This window comes from Suncus etruscus, chromosome 15 (assembly GCF_024139225.1).
Source record: "Suncus etruscus isolate mSunEtr1 chromosome 15, mSunEtr1.pri.cur, whole genome shotgun sequence".
In the NCBI taxonomy this organism is placed as follows: Eukaryota; Metazoa; Chordata; class Mammalia; order Eulipotyphla; family Soricidae; genus Suncus; species Suncus etruscus.
This window is the reverse complement of record NC_064862.1, coordinates 87,381,078-87,396,992: the sequence shown is the minus strand read 5'-3', so window position 1 is coordinate 87,396,992 and position 15,915 is coordinate 87,381,078. Positions and strand designations below refer to the sequence as shown.

General features: G+C 52.7%; 3 protein-coding genes across 3 annotated transcripts; 2 read left to right on the top strand and 1 right to left on the bottom strand.

The window, feature by feature from the left end:
- Positions 1 to 8,874: 8,874 nt before the first annotated feature.
- CLPP (caseinolytic mitochondrial matrix peptidase proteolytic subunit) lies at positions 8,875 to 12,108 on the top strand. The gene is made up of 6 exons (XM_049789460.1): positions 8,875 to 9,063; positions 9,155 to 9,226; positions 9,732 to 9,828; positions 10,342 to 10,529; positions 11,570 to 11,675; positions 11,776 to 12,108. The coding sequence occupies exons 1-6, from the start codon at positions 8,875 to 8,877 to the stop codon at positions 11,955 to 11,957; spliced, it is 834 nt and encodes a 277-aa protein (XP_049645417.1). The 3' UTR covers positions 11,958 to 12,108.
- Positions 12,109 to 13,074: 966 nt separating this feature from the next.
- Positions 13,075 to 14,471, top strand: ALKBH7 (alkB homolog 7). Its single transcript, XM_049789467.1, has 4 exons — positions 13,075 to 13,289; positions 13,755 to 13,928; positions 14,032 to 14,156; positions 14,268 to 14,471. The coding sequence occupies exons 1-4, from the start codon at positions 13,083 to 13,085 to the stop codon at positions 14,428 to 14,430; spliced, it is 669 nt and encodes a 222-aa protein (XP_049645424.1). The 5' UTR covers positions 13,075 to 13,082; the 3' UTR covers positions 14,431 to 14,471.
- A 627-nt stretch (positions 14,472 to 15,098) lies between these two features.
- On the bottom strand, positions 15,099 to 15,646 carry PSPN (persephin). The gene is made up of 2 exons (XM_049788304.1): positions 15,496 to 15,646; positions 15,099 to 15,406 (listed from the first exon to the last, which is right to left on the bottom strand). Exons 1-2 carry the CDS (start codon positions 15,644 to 15,646, stop codon positions 15,099 to 15,101), a joined length of 459 nt encoding a protein of 152 aa, XP_049644261.1.
- Positions 15,647 to 15,915: the final 269 nt, after the last annotated feature.

The window sequence follows — 15,915 nt, the reverse complement described above, 5'->3', positions numbered from 1 at the left end:
ATCCCCCCAAAATCCTACTGTGAAGAACCCTTTAGTACTTCAGACCTCCATGTCTCCCTGAGTGCCTCACAGCTCCAGCACCCCCTCTCTCATCCTTCTGGTCTTGAGTCTTGGAGGATCCCAAGGCACAGGGTTATTGGCCACATCCTGACTTCCCAGGGCAATGCCTCTCTGCTAGGCTGCCAGGGCACTTGCTGGTCTACAGACTTCTGGGTGAGGCTCTTTTCTGTTTTGTTTTGTTTTGTTTTGTTTTGGGGCCACACCCGGTGTGCTCACGGTTACTCCTGGCTATGCATTCAGAAATTGCTCCTGGCTTGGGGGACCATATGGGACGCCAGGGATCGAACCTCGGTCAGTCCTAGGCTAGCACGGTGGGTGAGGCTGTTGGCAGACAAATTCTCTGGATATTTCCTGCCTTCATCCCTGCTCTGCACCCTCAAGGCCCTGTCTTAGGGATCCCAGCTGGAGGCTGTCCTAAACTCCTGGGGGTGCTAACGGTGGCCCCCCCCCACTGGGTCCTTTATAGAACCACACCCTTGGAAGCCTTGGCGCTCACTCCTGGTGGCACTAGGCGTCCCAATGCAGAAACAGAAGATGAACTTCCTAACTTGGGTATGTGCAAAGCACTGTTACCAACCCATTTGTTTTGTTTGGGGACCACACCTGGCAGTTCTCAGGGGTTACCTCCTCACACTCAGGGATCACTTCCCACAGTGCTTGTGAGATCCAACTCAGGTTGGCTTTTTTTTTTGGGGGGGGGGGTCCACACCTGGTGACGCTCTGGGTTACTTCTGGCTATGCACTCAGAAATCATCCTGGCTTGAGGGACCATATGGGACACCTGGGATCAAACCTTCCTGGATCAACCACATGCAAGGCAAACACCCTACCACTGCCCAGTTGGCCTTTAGCAAGGCAAGCACCCTCCCTGCTGTTTGTGAATTGGCACTGTGGAATGTGCTAGAAGGGGAAATTTTCTGGCTTGTGTGTTTTTGAGGGACACACACGGAGGTGCTCAGGGGTTACTCTTAGCTCTGTGCACCTGGTTAGAGTTAGGGAACTATGGGATGCCGGGAATTGAACCCAAGTCAACCGCATGCCAGGCAAATGCCCTCCCTGCTATGCTATTGCACTGGCCCCCCGAGGAGAATTTCAAATCCCCAAGTTCACAGCCAGTCACTTGGGGGTGGGGTGGGGGAACTGGGCAGTGGGTGTGGTTCTGGAGTCCCAGATCTGAACGATGGGTCAGGGCAGGATGTTGGGTTTTCTGTCTCGTCCCCAAGACTGGAAACACCCTGGAACAACGCCCCCAAGCCCCGGAACCCCCCAACCCCCGTACTCCTGGCTGCCCCAGACAGCGGGAATGCCTGAGATTGTGGCTAATTCCTTGGAATGTCCGGGCTGGTCCCACCTTCTTGCTGACCTTCTGCTGGAGCTCAAAGAAGCAGCTTGTTCCAGTGGGCACTGGCAGAGTAGGTAGGCGGAGAGTAGGGACAGGACAGAAGAAAAGGGCCAGCTCTCTCAGCCCTTTCCCCAGGGCAGGGCAGACACACAAGCTCTCAAAGAATTAGCTGTCCTCCCCCTTCCCTCCTTCCTCCTTCCCCTTTCCCTCCCCCTCTCCTCCTGCTTCTCCCCTTCCTCCCCAAAAAGAAAAACAGAAAAATAAAAAAAGAAGAGCTGACTGGACCAGGTCACCCCACTGAGACACTGCAGAAACTTGTCACATCTCAGGGGTCCCCTCCCTGCCCAGTCCTCCTGGTCAGGTCCCAGGTGCTGATTACACTCCTCTCCAGGGTCCACCCCTGGGCGGCTAGAGAAACTTCAATGGTTTATCGGTGGCCCAAGATAAACTTAGGTGCTAGCCTTGTGTGTAGCCACCAGGGAATCAAAACGATATCCATCCTAAGCTAGCGCACACAGGCCTTATGCCATGCACCACTGCTCCGGTCTCTTCCAGGAGTAATTTCTGAGCACAGAGCCAGCAGTAATTCCTGAGCACCAACAGCTGTGACCCACAACTTAATAATTTTAAAATGACTCAATGTGCAGAGTGAAAGCTTAGCATGCTGGAAACAAGATTCTAAGCTTGCCCATAATTCCCCTGAGCACAGCAGAAATGATGCCTCAGAATCGCCTGAGCTGCAGATAATGGGTTCTAAACAAGGAGGGATGCCATTTTGTTTGAATTTTTTTGGGGGGGTCACAACCGGCAGCACTCAGGGGTTACTCCTGGCTCTACGCTCAGAAATCGCTCCTGGCAGGCTTGGGGGACCATATGGGATGCTGGGATTCGAACCACCGTCCTTCTGCATGCAAGGCAAACACCTTACCTCCATGCTATCTCTCCGGCCTCAGGGATGCCATTTTGTAAGGACATGTAAGCCATATGCTAGGCTTTCTCAAGCCTATTTCCTTTAATACTTCCCCAAGCTACCTGGCCATACCAGGTTGCCTATCTGGAAAGGACACTGGGAGCAGTAGGAAGGTGCCCTAAACAGCCAATCATTTTAAAGATCATCAGAACCTAGAACCTCCCAGTATCCCCTCTCCATATAATCTCCTTTATAATCTTGGACGTGTCTGTCTTCTCTGGGAGACAGCCCTGATCAGTTAGTATGGGGCTTGTGACTGACAGAATAAAGTTTTGTTAAGTTTTCCTCCATCTGTGGGGTCTTTCTTTGACTCTGGACCCTAACATCTGGCGTCTCCTCCAGGAGAGAATGATGACTAGGTTGCCAAAAAAAGCTGCCTACATCCTGTGAACATACACCTGGAGGCCTAAAGGGGAGAAGCTGGACACAATACTGCTCCCAAGGACAGGAGGATGTGTGGGACACACCACTCCTCCCACCAGAGAAGGTGGATTTGACTGCCGACAACCAGGGATGACACTCTCATGGATTCAAGTTCCACTAAGTGCCTCGTGGGTTTGAGTCCCACTTGGGGGTAGGTTTGAGTCCTATATGAGACCTCATGGGTTCAAGTCCCATTGGGGTTCCAGTCACTCTGTCTCAGTCTTTATTTCCAAAATTGTGTGTTGTTTTAGTCTTTTGTGTGTTTTTGTATAGCTTGCTTTGCAAGTCTGGTCTTATCTGCCTTCCTAGGGACAAGCCAGAGAACATTGGGGAGGGGTTGTGAATACCAGACAATTCTCAAATGGCCATTAGGATTTAAATTTGTCCTGGAGAAAGTCTGGACTTTCTAATCAATCTCAGATGCTTTCCTGCCATTCTTGGGTGGGGTGGCGGTACAGAGGAAGATTTTTTTCATGTGTATATATATAGATAGGGAGGATGGACTCAAGAAATCATGAAAGGGTGCTGGAGCAATAGCACAGCGTAGGGCATTTGTCTTGCACATAGCCAACACAGAACAGACCCCGGTTCGATTCCCAGCATTCCATATAGTCCCCCTAGCCTTCCAGAAACGATTTCTGAGCTCAGAGCAAGGAGGAACCCCTGAGAACTGCTGGGTGTGACCCCTCCAAAAAAATCCTGCAAGGAATTTCTGAGGAGCTGGGTGCGAGGAGCCTTCCTGGCCACTTTCCAATGGTGAGAATTACCTGGAGAGAGGGGAAAAGTGGTTGTTTTAAAACCCAATCCAGGTGAGCTAGATATATAATTTTGAAAATATTGTGAATTGATTCTATTAGTTATTAAAATGGGAATTTGCTCAGTGCCTGAGCAGGAAAACTTTTCTAGTACCTTCCCCTTAGAGAACTGGTTGTAATACACTGGTAATAAGAAACTAAAAGCTGTAAATGTAATTACTAGTTTAGCTAGAACTTTACCAGGGAAAACTTTTGCTAAATAGGACAGTAGGAGAAGTGTTTTATTTAAAGCCGTCACTGAACCTAGTGGGAGTCCTGGGTCTCCTCTCCAGGTACACCTATAACAATAAAGAGCATATCCTGAGGAAGACTGACCTCACACGGATAACCAAATGCTCAGGGATCAGGTAGAATGCTATAACACTTTGGTTTCTGTTGTTTAACTTTTTTTTTTTGGGGGGGGGACACACCCGGCAGTGCTCAGGGGTTACTCCTGGCTGTCTGCTCAGAAATAGCTCCTGGCAGGCACGGGGGACCATATGGGACACCGGGATTCGAACCAACCACCTTTGGTCCTGGATTGGCTGCTTGCAAGGCAAACACCGCTGTGCTATCTCTCTGGGGCCCCTGTTGTTTAACTTTAATGTAATCACTCCATGGGGATCTCTGGAGAGAGAGAGAGAGAGAGAGAGAGAGAGAGAGAGAGAGAGAGAGAGAGAGAGAGAGAGAGAGAGAGAGAGAGAGAGAGAGAGAGAGAACCATTTACTGCTTCAGGGCCTGATCGATTTAAATAATGTTCCCCTGCCTAATTTATCTGATCCTTTTCAGATGTTGAAACTGAAGAAATGAACCAGTTAATTGCCTCATTAGGAGCTAAAGTAGCATGAGATTTTACCCCTTCTTATAGGTAAAGCCTACAATCTTTTGCCAGCCTGAAGAATTACAGAAGATTGACCTTTGCCCCACACTACCCTTTAATGTTTTTTTTTGGGGGGAGGGGCACAGCTGGCAGTGCTCAGGGGTGATTCCTGGCTCTGTGCTCAGAAATTGCTTGTGGCAGACACGGGGACCATATGGGATGCCGGGATTCGAACCAACATCAGTCCTGTGTCAGCCACTTGCAAGGCAAATGTCCTACTGCTGTGCTATCTCTCCAGCACCTCTTTAATGGTTTCTAAGGTGGTGAAATCTCTATGGAAAATGTGAAACAGGTAGTTCTACAGGAAAGCTGCCAGGAGAATAAGGGCAAGAAGGGCCATGGGAACTCAAGAGAAGCCCCTTGACATCAATTGGAAGTTACATTCTGCCTATGTATCCCACAGGTCAGGGAAAATAGAAAAAATTAACCAGACACTCACATTTAAAGAGGATGGGTGGTGTAAGGAAAGAAAGAGCAAATATTGTGGCTTCACCAGGCAATGTTAAGGGTAAAAGAATTAGCAACAGTGTTGGAGTGTGAGAGGCATTTCTGTCTGACCCAGTAAAGGCAAGGCATAATCTTTAGTTGTCTCTCTAGGCAACTGAATTTTAGGGCCCTATATTGTTCTCTCCACCCCAATAGCTGTTTAAAGTTGCAGAATTGAAGAAGACACAGGAACCTCCTTTCTCTTCACAGTGGAAGTCATAGTCTGAACGAGAAGGAACCCTTGCCATTTCAGTTGACTTAGCTCCCAGAAACGAGACAGAATGCAGATAATTCCGGTGCTCCTACTGAAGACTGCTGGTGACTGCAGGATGACCAGCAAGAATGAACACCTTCTCACTCAGATGGGACATTTGTGGGTCAAACTGTAACCGGGGGATCCCTTCCCTAAACTGTGACTTATGCGATTTGTTTGAGGTTTATCTCCTGCTGTTGAAGTTTAAGTGTTAAAAAAAAAAAAAAAGAAGTGGATACCTGTCACCCCATCCCCCATTTTCCTGTGTAATCTTTTTGTTTGTTTGTTTGTTTTTGGACTACACTCGTTTGATGCTCAGGGGTTACTCCTGGCTCCTCACTGGCCCCTTCCAGTGTAATCTTACCTGATGGTAAGACCTGGGAGGGGTCTTTGGAAGGTAACAAAAGGATTGCCTAAGGGGTGTGAGGGAGATTCAGGGAGAAGCAGCAGGAGAGCTGGCAGGATGGAGGATTAGGTAACAGGTTGAGATGACAGTGCTGCTGATTGAGCCTGCTTAAAAGGTTAGATGAAGGACACACGTGGTGGATAGGGACTTAATAAAGTTGATGTCTCCTGAAACCTGACTGCCTCTGGATCATTTCCTTGCCACCACCCTGAAGCCACCTGACCGGGGCTGGCAGAGAAAGGCCTCTCCATCCATCTCACCATCATCCACAAACATCCAGGACTCTATAATTAATATGTAATTCAACAGATAGCAACTCATGGAATTGTGACCAACCATGCTTCTGGGATAGGGAAATTGCCCTTCAAGCATTTTCATTTTATGCGTGTCCAGAATGGAATCCCCTGAAATGTGGGGGGGGGATGAGAAAGGAAGACTTTCACTGCAGGTCATAAAATGTGTCAGAGAAGCTACCTGGAAGTACATACTCAAATTTCAGAGGGGGCCAGACCCTGAGGCTAAGGATGGAGGTTTCAGGAAGAGTTTTGGGGTGCTGTTAACTGAAGTAGTCTGCCTCAAATATTAGTAGGACCTCCAAGAGACTGTGGCCAGACTAACTTTCTATTAAGGAACATCAGTTAAGGCAAATAAGGAGGATGGATCTAGCAGCTCAACACTGCCTTAAGGTGCCACTGTAAACCCCACCATCAATCATGGAGTAGAAGAGATCAGACTTCCCCCAAAATTGCCAGCATACTTCTAGCGCACTCACTGGACTCCTTAAAAAAAGTGGCCCTAAACAAATGGGGGGGGGGGAAACCGACGTGGTGGTACTAGAGGTAAGGTGTCTGCCTTGCCAGCGCTAGCCTAGGATGGACCGCAGTTCGATCCCCCAGTGTCCCATATGATCCCCCAAGCCAGGCTCGACTTCTGAACGCATAGCCAGGAGTAACCTCTAAGCGTGACCGGGTGTGGCCCCCCCCAAAAAAAAAAAGTGGCCCTGCAGAGCAGGAGAAGTTTGGACTTAAGGTTCTTAGAATATGGTGGACTGTTTGTGACCCACGGGGACAGATCAAGAGTCATCTGGGGAATTCTGCAGCAGGTGAAAGCCAGTTTGAAGGAACAGAAAGATTCCACCTCTAGGTACAAAGTGTTTCACTTAGTCACCCTGAATAATTCCCCAGGCTAGGTCAATGTTTACTCTTATTGTGATGCTCTCAATAGGTCCTTGCATAACTAGTTTCCTCACCCACTTCATTCAGTCATGCAAAGGTGCAGCTAAGAGGGCCCGGTGAGATAGCACAGCGGCGTTTGCCTTGCAAGCAGCCGATCCAGGACCAAAGGTGGTTGGTTCGAATCCCGGTGTCCCATATGGTCCCCCGTGCCTGCCAGGAGCTATTTCTGAGCAGACAGCCAGGAGTAACCCCTGAGCAATGCCGGGTGTGACCCAACAAAAACAAAAAAAAACAAAACAAACAAACAAAAAAAAAAAAGGTGCAGCTAAGATGCTTGTGCTAAGGTATGAGCCCATAATCAGGGATGGAGAGGAGGAGTCTCAAGGAGAGTCAAAGATTTGACTCTGGGGCCGGGCGGTGGCGCTAAAGGTAAGGTGCCTGCCTTGCCTGCGCTAGCCTTGGACAGACCGCGGTTCGATCCCCTGTTGTTCCATATGGTCCCCCAAGCCAGGAGCAACTTCTGAGCACATAGCCAGGAGTAACCCCTGAGCATTACCGGGTGTGGCCCAAAAATCAAAAAAAAAAAAAAAAAGATTTGACTCTGGGACTGGAGAGATAGCACAGTAGCATTTGCTTTGCAAGCAGCTGATCCAGGACCTAAGGTGGTTGGTCTGACTCACGTCCATAAGGAGAGGAGGGAGTGTGAAGTCCTAGGTTCTAAATAAAGAGGGATGGCATTTTTGTTTGTTTGTTTTTTGGGTCACACCCGGCATCGCTCAGGGGTTACTACTGGCTCTATGTTCAGAAATCACTCCTGGCAGACTCGCGGGACCATATGGGATGCCGGGATTCGAACCAATGACCTTCTACATGAAAGGCAAACGCCTTACTTCCATGCTATCTCTCCAGCCCCTAGGGATGGCATTTTGTAAGGAAGGACCACATGTTGTAGGCAACATGCTAGGCTTTCTCAAGCCTAAGTTTCCATTAACACTGCCCCAAGCTACCTGGACATACCAGGTTGCCATCTGAAAAGGACACACGAGGAAGCAGTAGGAAGGTGTCCTAGCAACAGCCAATCATTTTAATGATCATCAGAAGCTAGAACCTCCCTCCCTATATAATATCCTTCATGATTTTCGAGGTGGTGGTCTTCCCTAGAAGATGGCCCTGATTGGTTAGTATGAAAGCTGTTAAGCTTTCCTCTAATTGTGGGATCTTGTCCTTCAACTCTGGACGCTAACACCCGGTAGTGCTCAGGGGTTACTCCTGGCTCTGTGCTCAGAAATCACTCCTGGCAGACTTGGGGGACCATATGAGATGCCGGGGATCAAACCTGAGTCAGCTGCATTCAAGGCAAACGACCTACCCATTTGCTATCGCTCTGGCCCTGCCAGGAGTAATTTCTGAGTGCAGAACCAGGAATAATCCCTATGCACTAACATCTATGACCCATAAATTTAATAAATAATAATAATAATAAATTTTTAAATGACTCAATGTGTTGAGTGCAAGCTTCACATGCCAGCAACAAAATTCTAATCTGCCCATGGTTCTCCCAGCACAGCCAGAAATAATGCCTCAGAATAGACTGGGCTGAAGATATGACAATGGGGAGAGCGCTTTCTTTACACGTGAATGGCCCAGGTTCGATCCCCGCAACCCATAAGGTCTCCCCAAGCATTGTTACAAGTGAATTCTGAGCACATAACCAGAAATTATCCCTGAGCATCACAGAGTGTGACAAAAACAAAAAACAAAAAACAAAGAGAATAAAAAGAAACGACCCCCAAAGAGAGAGTAGGGTGCAGCCCCTGAGCAATCTCGGGTGCGAACCCCCCAAACAAAACGAGACAAAGAAATAATCAAGAACAGGATGGAAAATCAAGTTTCTCTGTGTCAGGAGAATTCTGTCAATCTAGCGCCTAGCTCGGCCTCGACGTCACTTCCTGCCCCGGCCGCGCCAAAGGCGTTAGAATCCGCCCCGGAAGTGGGCGTGGCGTGCCCGGGGATGGTTGGCGCGCGGGGCGCGCCGGGAATTGTAGTTCCGACGCCCCACGCGAGCCGGGACAGACGCGCGGCAGGATGTGGCCCGGTGTAGTAGTCGGGGGAACCCGGCTGGCGGCGGGCGGGGACACGGTGCGTGCGCTGCTTCGCCTCGCCGCCCGCCGGCCCCTGCCGCGGACGCCCGATCCCCGCCCGGCCCTGCCGCGGAGTTTGCACGTGACAGCGGCCCGCACGCTCCCGCTCATCCCCATCGTGGTGGAGCAGACGGTACCGGGGCCGCGCGGGGACTCCGCGGGGATCGGGGGTCCCGGGGCCCGTCCGCCCCTCGAGGCCGTCACCCCGCCACTTTCTCCCCCAGGGTCGAGGCGAGCGAGCCTATGACATCTACTCGCGGCTGCTGCGGGAGCGCATCGTGTGCGTCATGGGGCCGGTGAGCGCCCCCTGCGCCCTTTCCCCTAGCCCGACCGGACCCGGCACCCCCGGGCGCCCCGTCCTCCAGCCCCCCTGGAACGCGCTCTCTGCACATTCCACCTGCTACTTCTCCTTGGTGCCCTCTTCACGGCCCCCTTCCTCTGGCTTCCACTCTTCCCTCCTGAACCCCCACTTCCCCCTCCCTCCACACACCTCTCTCTGTTTCCTCTCCTGATTTTGGCTGCTCTGGTCTCTGATCCATGTCCTTCCAGGGCGCCCATCTCCCTGCCCTTCAGTCCTCTGTCCTGAACCCTCTGCTCAACCCCGAACCCTTGCACCCCACTTCCTGGGCCCCAAAACTCCTGTTTCCAGTTCTTTCCCAGAGGTCTTCCTTGGGGCTCTGAGCCCTCAATCGCCCCAGCCACCCCCCAACACACCCCCTGATGACCTACTACCTCTCCTGACCCTCTTCCACTGCCTTTTGGGGACACTTCTGCCTTATCTCCCCACTCCCCTCAATGCAGATCGATGACAATGTGGCCAGCCTGGTCATCGCTCAGCTGCTGTTTCTGCAGTCGGAGAGCAACAAGAAACCCATCCACATGTACATCAACAGTCCCGGTGAGACTCACACATAAACACACACAAAGACACACACGTTACTCCTGAGCACAGAGCCCGGAGTAAGCCCTGAGCACTGGCTGGTGTGGCCCCAAACAAACCAGGGTCAGAGTGATAGTCCAACAGGGAGGTACTTGCCTTGCACACAGCCAACCCAAGTTCGATCCCCAGCATCCCATAGTGTCCCCTGGCACCACCAGGACTAATCGCTGAGTGCAGAGCCAGAAGTTAGCCCTGAGCACCATCGTATGGCTCAAAAACATAACTGAAAGGGCCAGAGCAGTGGTGCAAGCAGTAGGGCAGTTGCCATACACACACTAGCCTAGGACGGACCGCGGTTTGATCCCCCAGCGTCCCATATAGTCCCCAAGCAAGGAGATTTCTGAGCGTATAGCCAGGAGTAACCCCTAAGTGTCACCAGGTATAATGTAAAAGGCCAGGACTGTAGTGACAGGAAAGAGGGTGCTGAAACAGCCAGCCAGGCCCCTCACCTGACCCTTTGGTCCCCTGCAGGTGGTGTGGTGACCTCGGGGCTGGCCATCTACGACACGATGCAGTACATCCTGAACCCAATTTGTACCTGGTGTGTGGGCCAGGCTGCCAGCATGGGCTCCCTGCTGCTGGCCGCAGGCACCCCAGGCATGCGGCACTCACTCCCCAACTCCCGCATCATGATCCATCAGCCCTCGGGAGGTGCTCGGGTGAGTGTTTGGGCGGTGGGGTGCATGCTGAGATGTGGGACACCGCCTGAAGGAGGGGCTGGGACGGGAGAGCGTCATCGAACAGGGGTACAGCTGGGAGGGTATCCTGGTTTGATCCCTGGCATCCCTTAGTGTCCCTCGAGCCTTTCAGGAAAGATTTCTGAGTGTGAGTGAACAACATCTGGGGGTTTATATGGAAGTAAGGGAACCAAACCTGGGTTGGCCACTTGCAAAGCAAGCACCCACCCTGATGTACCATCATTCCAGCCTCCTGAAGCAGATTTGATGGTGTTCAGGGACAGGCTTTAGGTTCGCACCCTGGTATTGCCCCCAGATAATAATAATAATTTGGGGGACTGGAGTGAAGTAGCTCAGAGATAAGGCATTCGCATGTATGGAGCCTGGGTCCATTCCTGAAAACAAATAAAATAATAAGTAAGAACTGGAGAATAGGGCCGGGCGGTGGCGCTACAGGTAAGGTGCCTGCCTTGCCTGCGCTAACCTTGGACTGACCACGGTTCGATCCCCCGGTGTCCCATATGGTCCCCCAAGCCAGGAGCAACTTCTGAGCACATAGCCAGGAGTAACCCCTGAGCGTTACCGGGTGTGGCCCAAAAACCAAAAAAAAAAAAAAAAAGAACTGGAGAATAGCTGTATCTGATTGAGTTCCATCGTTGGTATACCAGATGGTCCCCCAAGCAATGGCAAGAGTGATTCCTAAGTGCAGAGCCAGGATTAAGCCTTGAGCACCGCTACCGCTGGGTGTGGCCAGAAACAAAAACAAAATGATTTCACCCATTTGCTATTTTCTTTTTTTTTTTTTTTTTTTGGTTTTTGGGCCACACCCGGTAATGTTGAGGGGTTACTCCTGGCTATTCGCTCAGAAGTTGCTCCTGGCTTGGGGGACCATATGGGACGCCGGGGGATCGAACCGCAGTCTGTCCAAGGCTAGCGAAGGCAAGGCAGGCACCTTACCTCTAGCGCCACCGCCCGGCCCCCCATTTGCTATTTTCACGTATTGATCCACCCCATCCCTCCAGGGACAAGCCACAGACATTGCCATCCAGGCAGAGGAAATCATGAAACTCAAGAAACAGCTATACACCATTTATTCCAAACACACCAAGCAGAGTTTGCAAGTGATTGGTGAGTCCCTACTTCCTCCCACCTACCTGTGCCACTCCTGAAATCGAGGGTCAGAGGCCCCTCTCATCACCTGTCCCATGTGGTGTGCTCCCCTCTGCAGAGGCAGCCATGGAGCGCGACCGGTACATGAGCCCCATGGAGGCGCAGGAGTTTGGGATCCTAGATAAGGTCCTTGTACATCCACCCCAGGATGGAGAAGATGAGCCAGAGCTGGTGCAGAAGGAACCGGACACACCGGCCACCACAGTAGCAGCGCCAGAGCCTGCCCCTGCCAGCTCCTAAGAGCCAGGCTGCAACCCCAGGACATGGGAGAGGTCCAGCGCCACCCCCTTGCTGCTGAGCCTGGAGAAGCCCAGCCCAGAACCATGATGTGGGGACTCTTCTGAGACACTGTGATTTGAAATTAAATCTTTCTAGCTTTTCCTTCCCTGTCTGTGGCCTCCTCTGCTTCTGTTCTGGCCCCAGTGTTGGTGCTCTGGCCTTCAATTGCCTCATCTCAACTCCTCCACTACCTGGTCTTGTTTCCTTGGATGCAGTGGAAGGTGGGGAGAGTCCCCCACCGCAGAACTGCTTCATATGTGTGAGTATATGGGGGAGTATAGATATTTTGAAAACCTGGAACATCACTTATTGGCTCCAAGCACTTGCCCAGAACTCACAAAGTTGTGTTTGAGCCTGGGTGCCCCCCCCCCCCCCGCGCCCGCTGTGTGCTGAAGCCAGCAAACAGGGCCTGCACTTTGGGGTGGGGGGTCCTGAAAGTGTTCAGGTCAGCCTGAGGTACTGAACTCAAACAGGCTACATTTGTGCCAAGGCCACCCAGATCTACCCCATTGGTTGTGGTGCCCCATAGAGGAGTTGCACACACGCACGCACACACATGTGCACGCGCACGCAAGCACGCATGCATACCCAAAAAATCGGGTAAAAGGTTCTTTATCCTAATATATTTTTGCAACCGAACCAGCCTGTATGTGTGCAGGCCCCTCAATATTCCAGTAGAGGGAGAAAGGGACTGACCCTCCTTTGACCTTGGTTATTGTCTCCGCCCAGTAATCAAAGGCTTGAACCCAGTACCCATTGATATCCCTCAATCTGACAGCTGTTGGAAAGAGGTCCTTCTGTTTTAGTCCAAACCTGGCGACCTCTGACCTCTGGTCTCCCTCCACGCCCCATTTCGCCCTCATTCCCCTGCGACGTCTGGCAACCAGTAATGTGGTAGAGGAGGCGGGCTCTGCGAAGAGCCAATAGCGCTAGAGGGCGAGGTGGTCATCAGCCAGTAGTCACGGGCGGGGGGCGGGGCTAAACGAATAGCCAATCCATAGAGAAACCCGCCGTGAGTGCAACCAATGGCTCTGCGGCGGGGGCGGGACGCTGGCCCGGCAGCTTCCGGGACCCGGCTCTAGGGCCATGGCCGCCGGAAGCGGGCGACTGGCTCTGAGGACGCTACACGGCTCGGGCTGGGTGCGGGGCTCGGGCCCGGCCGTGCTGAGCCGCCTGCGTGACGAGGCCGTGGTACGGCCCGGCTTCCTAAGCGCAGCCGAGGAGGAGACGCTGAGCCGGGAGCTGGAACCCGAGCTGCGCCGCCGCCGCTACGAATACGACCACTGGGACGCGGTGAGACCCGGGGGTGGGCGCGGCCATCTTGAGGGCGGGGCTGAGGCGTGGACGTGGATTGGCGGAGAGAACCGGAAGTGTTTGGGGGCGGGGCTTTCTCTTGGGGGCGTGGTCGGGGAAGTTTGTGTGTTTGGCTCTTGGGCCTCTCTGTTCCCAGTTCTTGGAGAGCCTGCGGCTTGCTCTGCATTCTGTGCCTCAGTTTCCCTGCTATCCCACCTCGCAGGATTCTGAGGGTCTGTTTGTTTGTTTGTTTGTTTGTTTGTTTGTTTGTTTTGGATCACACCCGGCTGCTCTCAGCAATTACTCCTGGCTCTGCGCTCAGAAATCGCTCCTGGCAGGCTCAGTGGACCGTAGGAGATGCCGGGGATCGAACCTGGTTTCGGCTGCTTACAAGGCAAAAGCCCTACTGCCGTGTTATCTCTCCAGCCTCTGATCCTGCAGATCTGACCCTCTTCCTTTGCATAGGCCATCCACGGCTTCCGAGAGACCGAGAAGGCGCGCTGGACAGAGGCAAGCCGGACCATCCTGCAGCGCGTGCAGGCGGCTGCTTTTGGCCCTGGCCAGGCCCTGCTGTCCTCCGTGCACGTGCTGGACCTGGAACCTCGGGGCTACATCAAGCCCCATGTGGACAGCGTCAAGGTGGGCAGACCAGTATGCCTCCTCATCTCTGAGGGATGGGCCGTCTGGCCCTTCCAACCTGACTGCTCCCCTATCTACTCCTTGTCTCACTCCCCTCTTCCAGTTTTGTGGGACCACCATCGCTGGCCTGTCCCTGCTGTCTCCCAGCGTCATGCGGCTAGTGCACACCCAGGATCCCGGGGAATGGCTGGAACTCTTGCTGGAGCCAGGCTCTTTGTACATCCTTAGGTACCACCCCCATCTAGAAGCCAACCTGGAATGCTGCTGAATTCCTTCAGCAGACCGGAAGGGGAGCTGCCCGTACCCCTCTTGGCCACAGCCTCCGTTTTTCTCTTGCAGGGGCTCTGCCCGCTATGACTTCTCCCATGAGATCCTTCGAGATGAAGAGTCCTACTTTGGGGAGCGCCGGGTCCCCCGAGGCCGCCGCATCTCTGTGATTTGCCGCTCCCAGCCCAAGGGCACTGCAGCTGGGGAGCCGGGTCAACCACCCCCAGCTTGCTGATTCCTAAGATTTACCTCCCTTCTGATTAAAAAAAAATAAAAATGCAACCCTGAGAAGCCTGAGTGATAGCACAGCGAGTAGGGGATAGCACAACAGGTAGGGCATTTGCCTTACACACATACCACCAACCTAGGAATAGCCCTAAGAGCCACTAGGTATGGCTTAAAGCACATAAATAAATAAATAAATAAATAAATAAATAAATAAATAAATAAATAAATAAATAAATGCTAAGCTGATGAAGGCAGAAGTCATATAAACTCATCTCCTGCACCTGGCTTTTGGAGAGATTTTTGAGGACCCAAGGGGGAAGCCCAGAGCCCCACTTGCCTACCCAGACAGAAGGGACTGAAGAGAAAGCATAGTGAAGGCATTTGCTTTTCATGCGCCTGACTCAGGTTCAACCCCCCGCATCCCATAGGGACCCCAAGCTCCACTAATCCCTAAGCACAGAGCCAGGAGTCAGCCCTGAGAACACTATTCGCGTCGCTCAAAAGCAGAACCAAGACACAGACACACAGATGTGAGGCTTCCAGAGTTCCCCCCTTCTTTATTGTGCTGCTGTCCAGGGGTCCAGCACTCCACTCCCTCCTTTGTCTTCTCAGCATCTCCGGATCAACAGAGGATCCCCCTAAGGTAGCAATCATGAGGTCCCAGGCCAGTCCCTCTTAGCCCCCGCAGCTGCAGGCGGCTGCCGAGAACTGGGGTAGAAGCTGCCAGCGGTGCCGATCATCCAGGAAGGCCACGTCAACGTAGCGGGTCGGCTGGCAGCAAGGACCACCGTGGACTCGGCCCTGACCTCGCAGCCGGGCCAGTGTGAGGCCATGCTGGGTGCGGGCGCCACGGGGACAGCTGCCCGAGCAGTAGCGAAAAATGACAGTTTCCTCCGAGGCATAGCCCAGGCCCAGCTCTGCCACAGGCAGCGACAGGCTTTGGAGCTGGCATGGACCAGCCAGGGCCCGGCGTGATCGGCCACCTGAAGAAACCAGGGAGAAACCATCAGCAGGCACGCAGGTTGGGGAAGATGTAGAGATATATAGGGGCCTACCTGTCAGGGCTCCTTACCTATCTGTGGCCTTCGGATCCCTCTACTTGCTGCCGAGTCAGGCCAGACCTCTCCTGTCACAGGGGATCCCTGAGCGCCAGGCATCCCAGAAAGACCTGGGTGCAAAGATAAAAGCAACAAGGTGCCTAGGGCTGCTCTTATAATGGTCATTGTGGCAGAATGCTTCTGGGGGGAGCACTCTTGCACCCTTCATTTATCCCCTGGGTGGGGGACAGGAGCCCCCCCATCTTCAGCACCAGCTGCCTCAGCCTCACACCCTCCCTTTGAAAGTTTCAGGCTCCAGGCCCCTCCAGACATTCCACAGTAGTCCCATATCCGACACCACTGATTTACTGGTGTAGTTGCACTGGCCAGAGACCAGCCCAAAGCAAGCCATTGGTGTCCCCTTCTGGTCATGAGGAGAGGAAGGAGATGGGGAG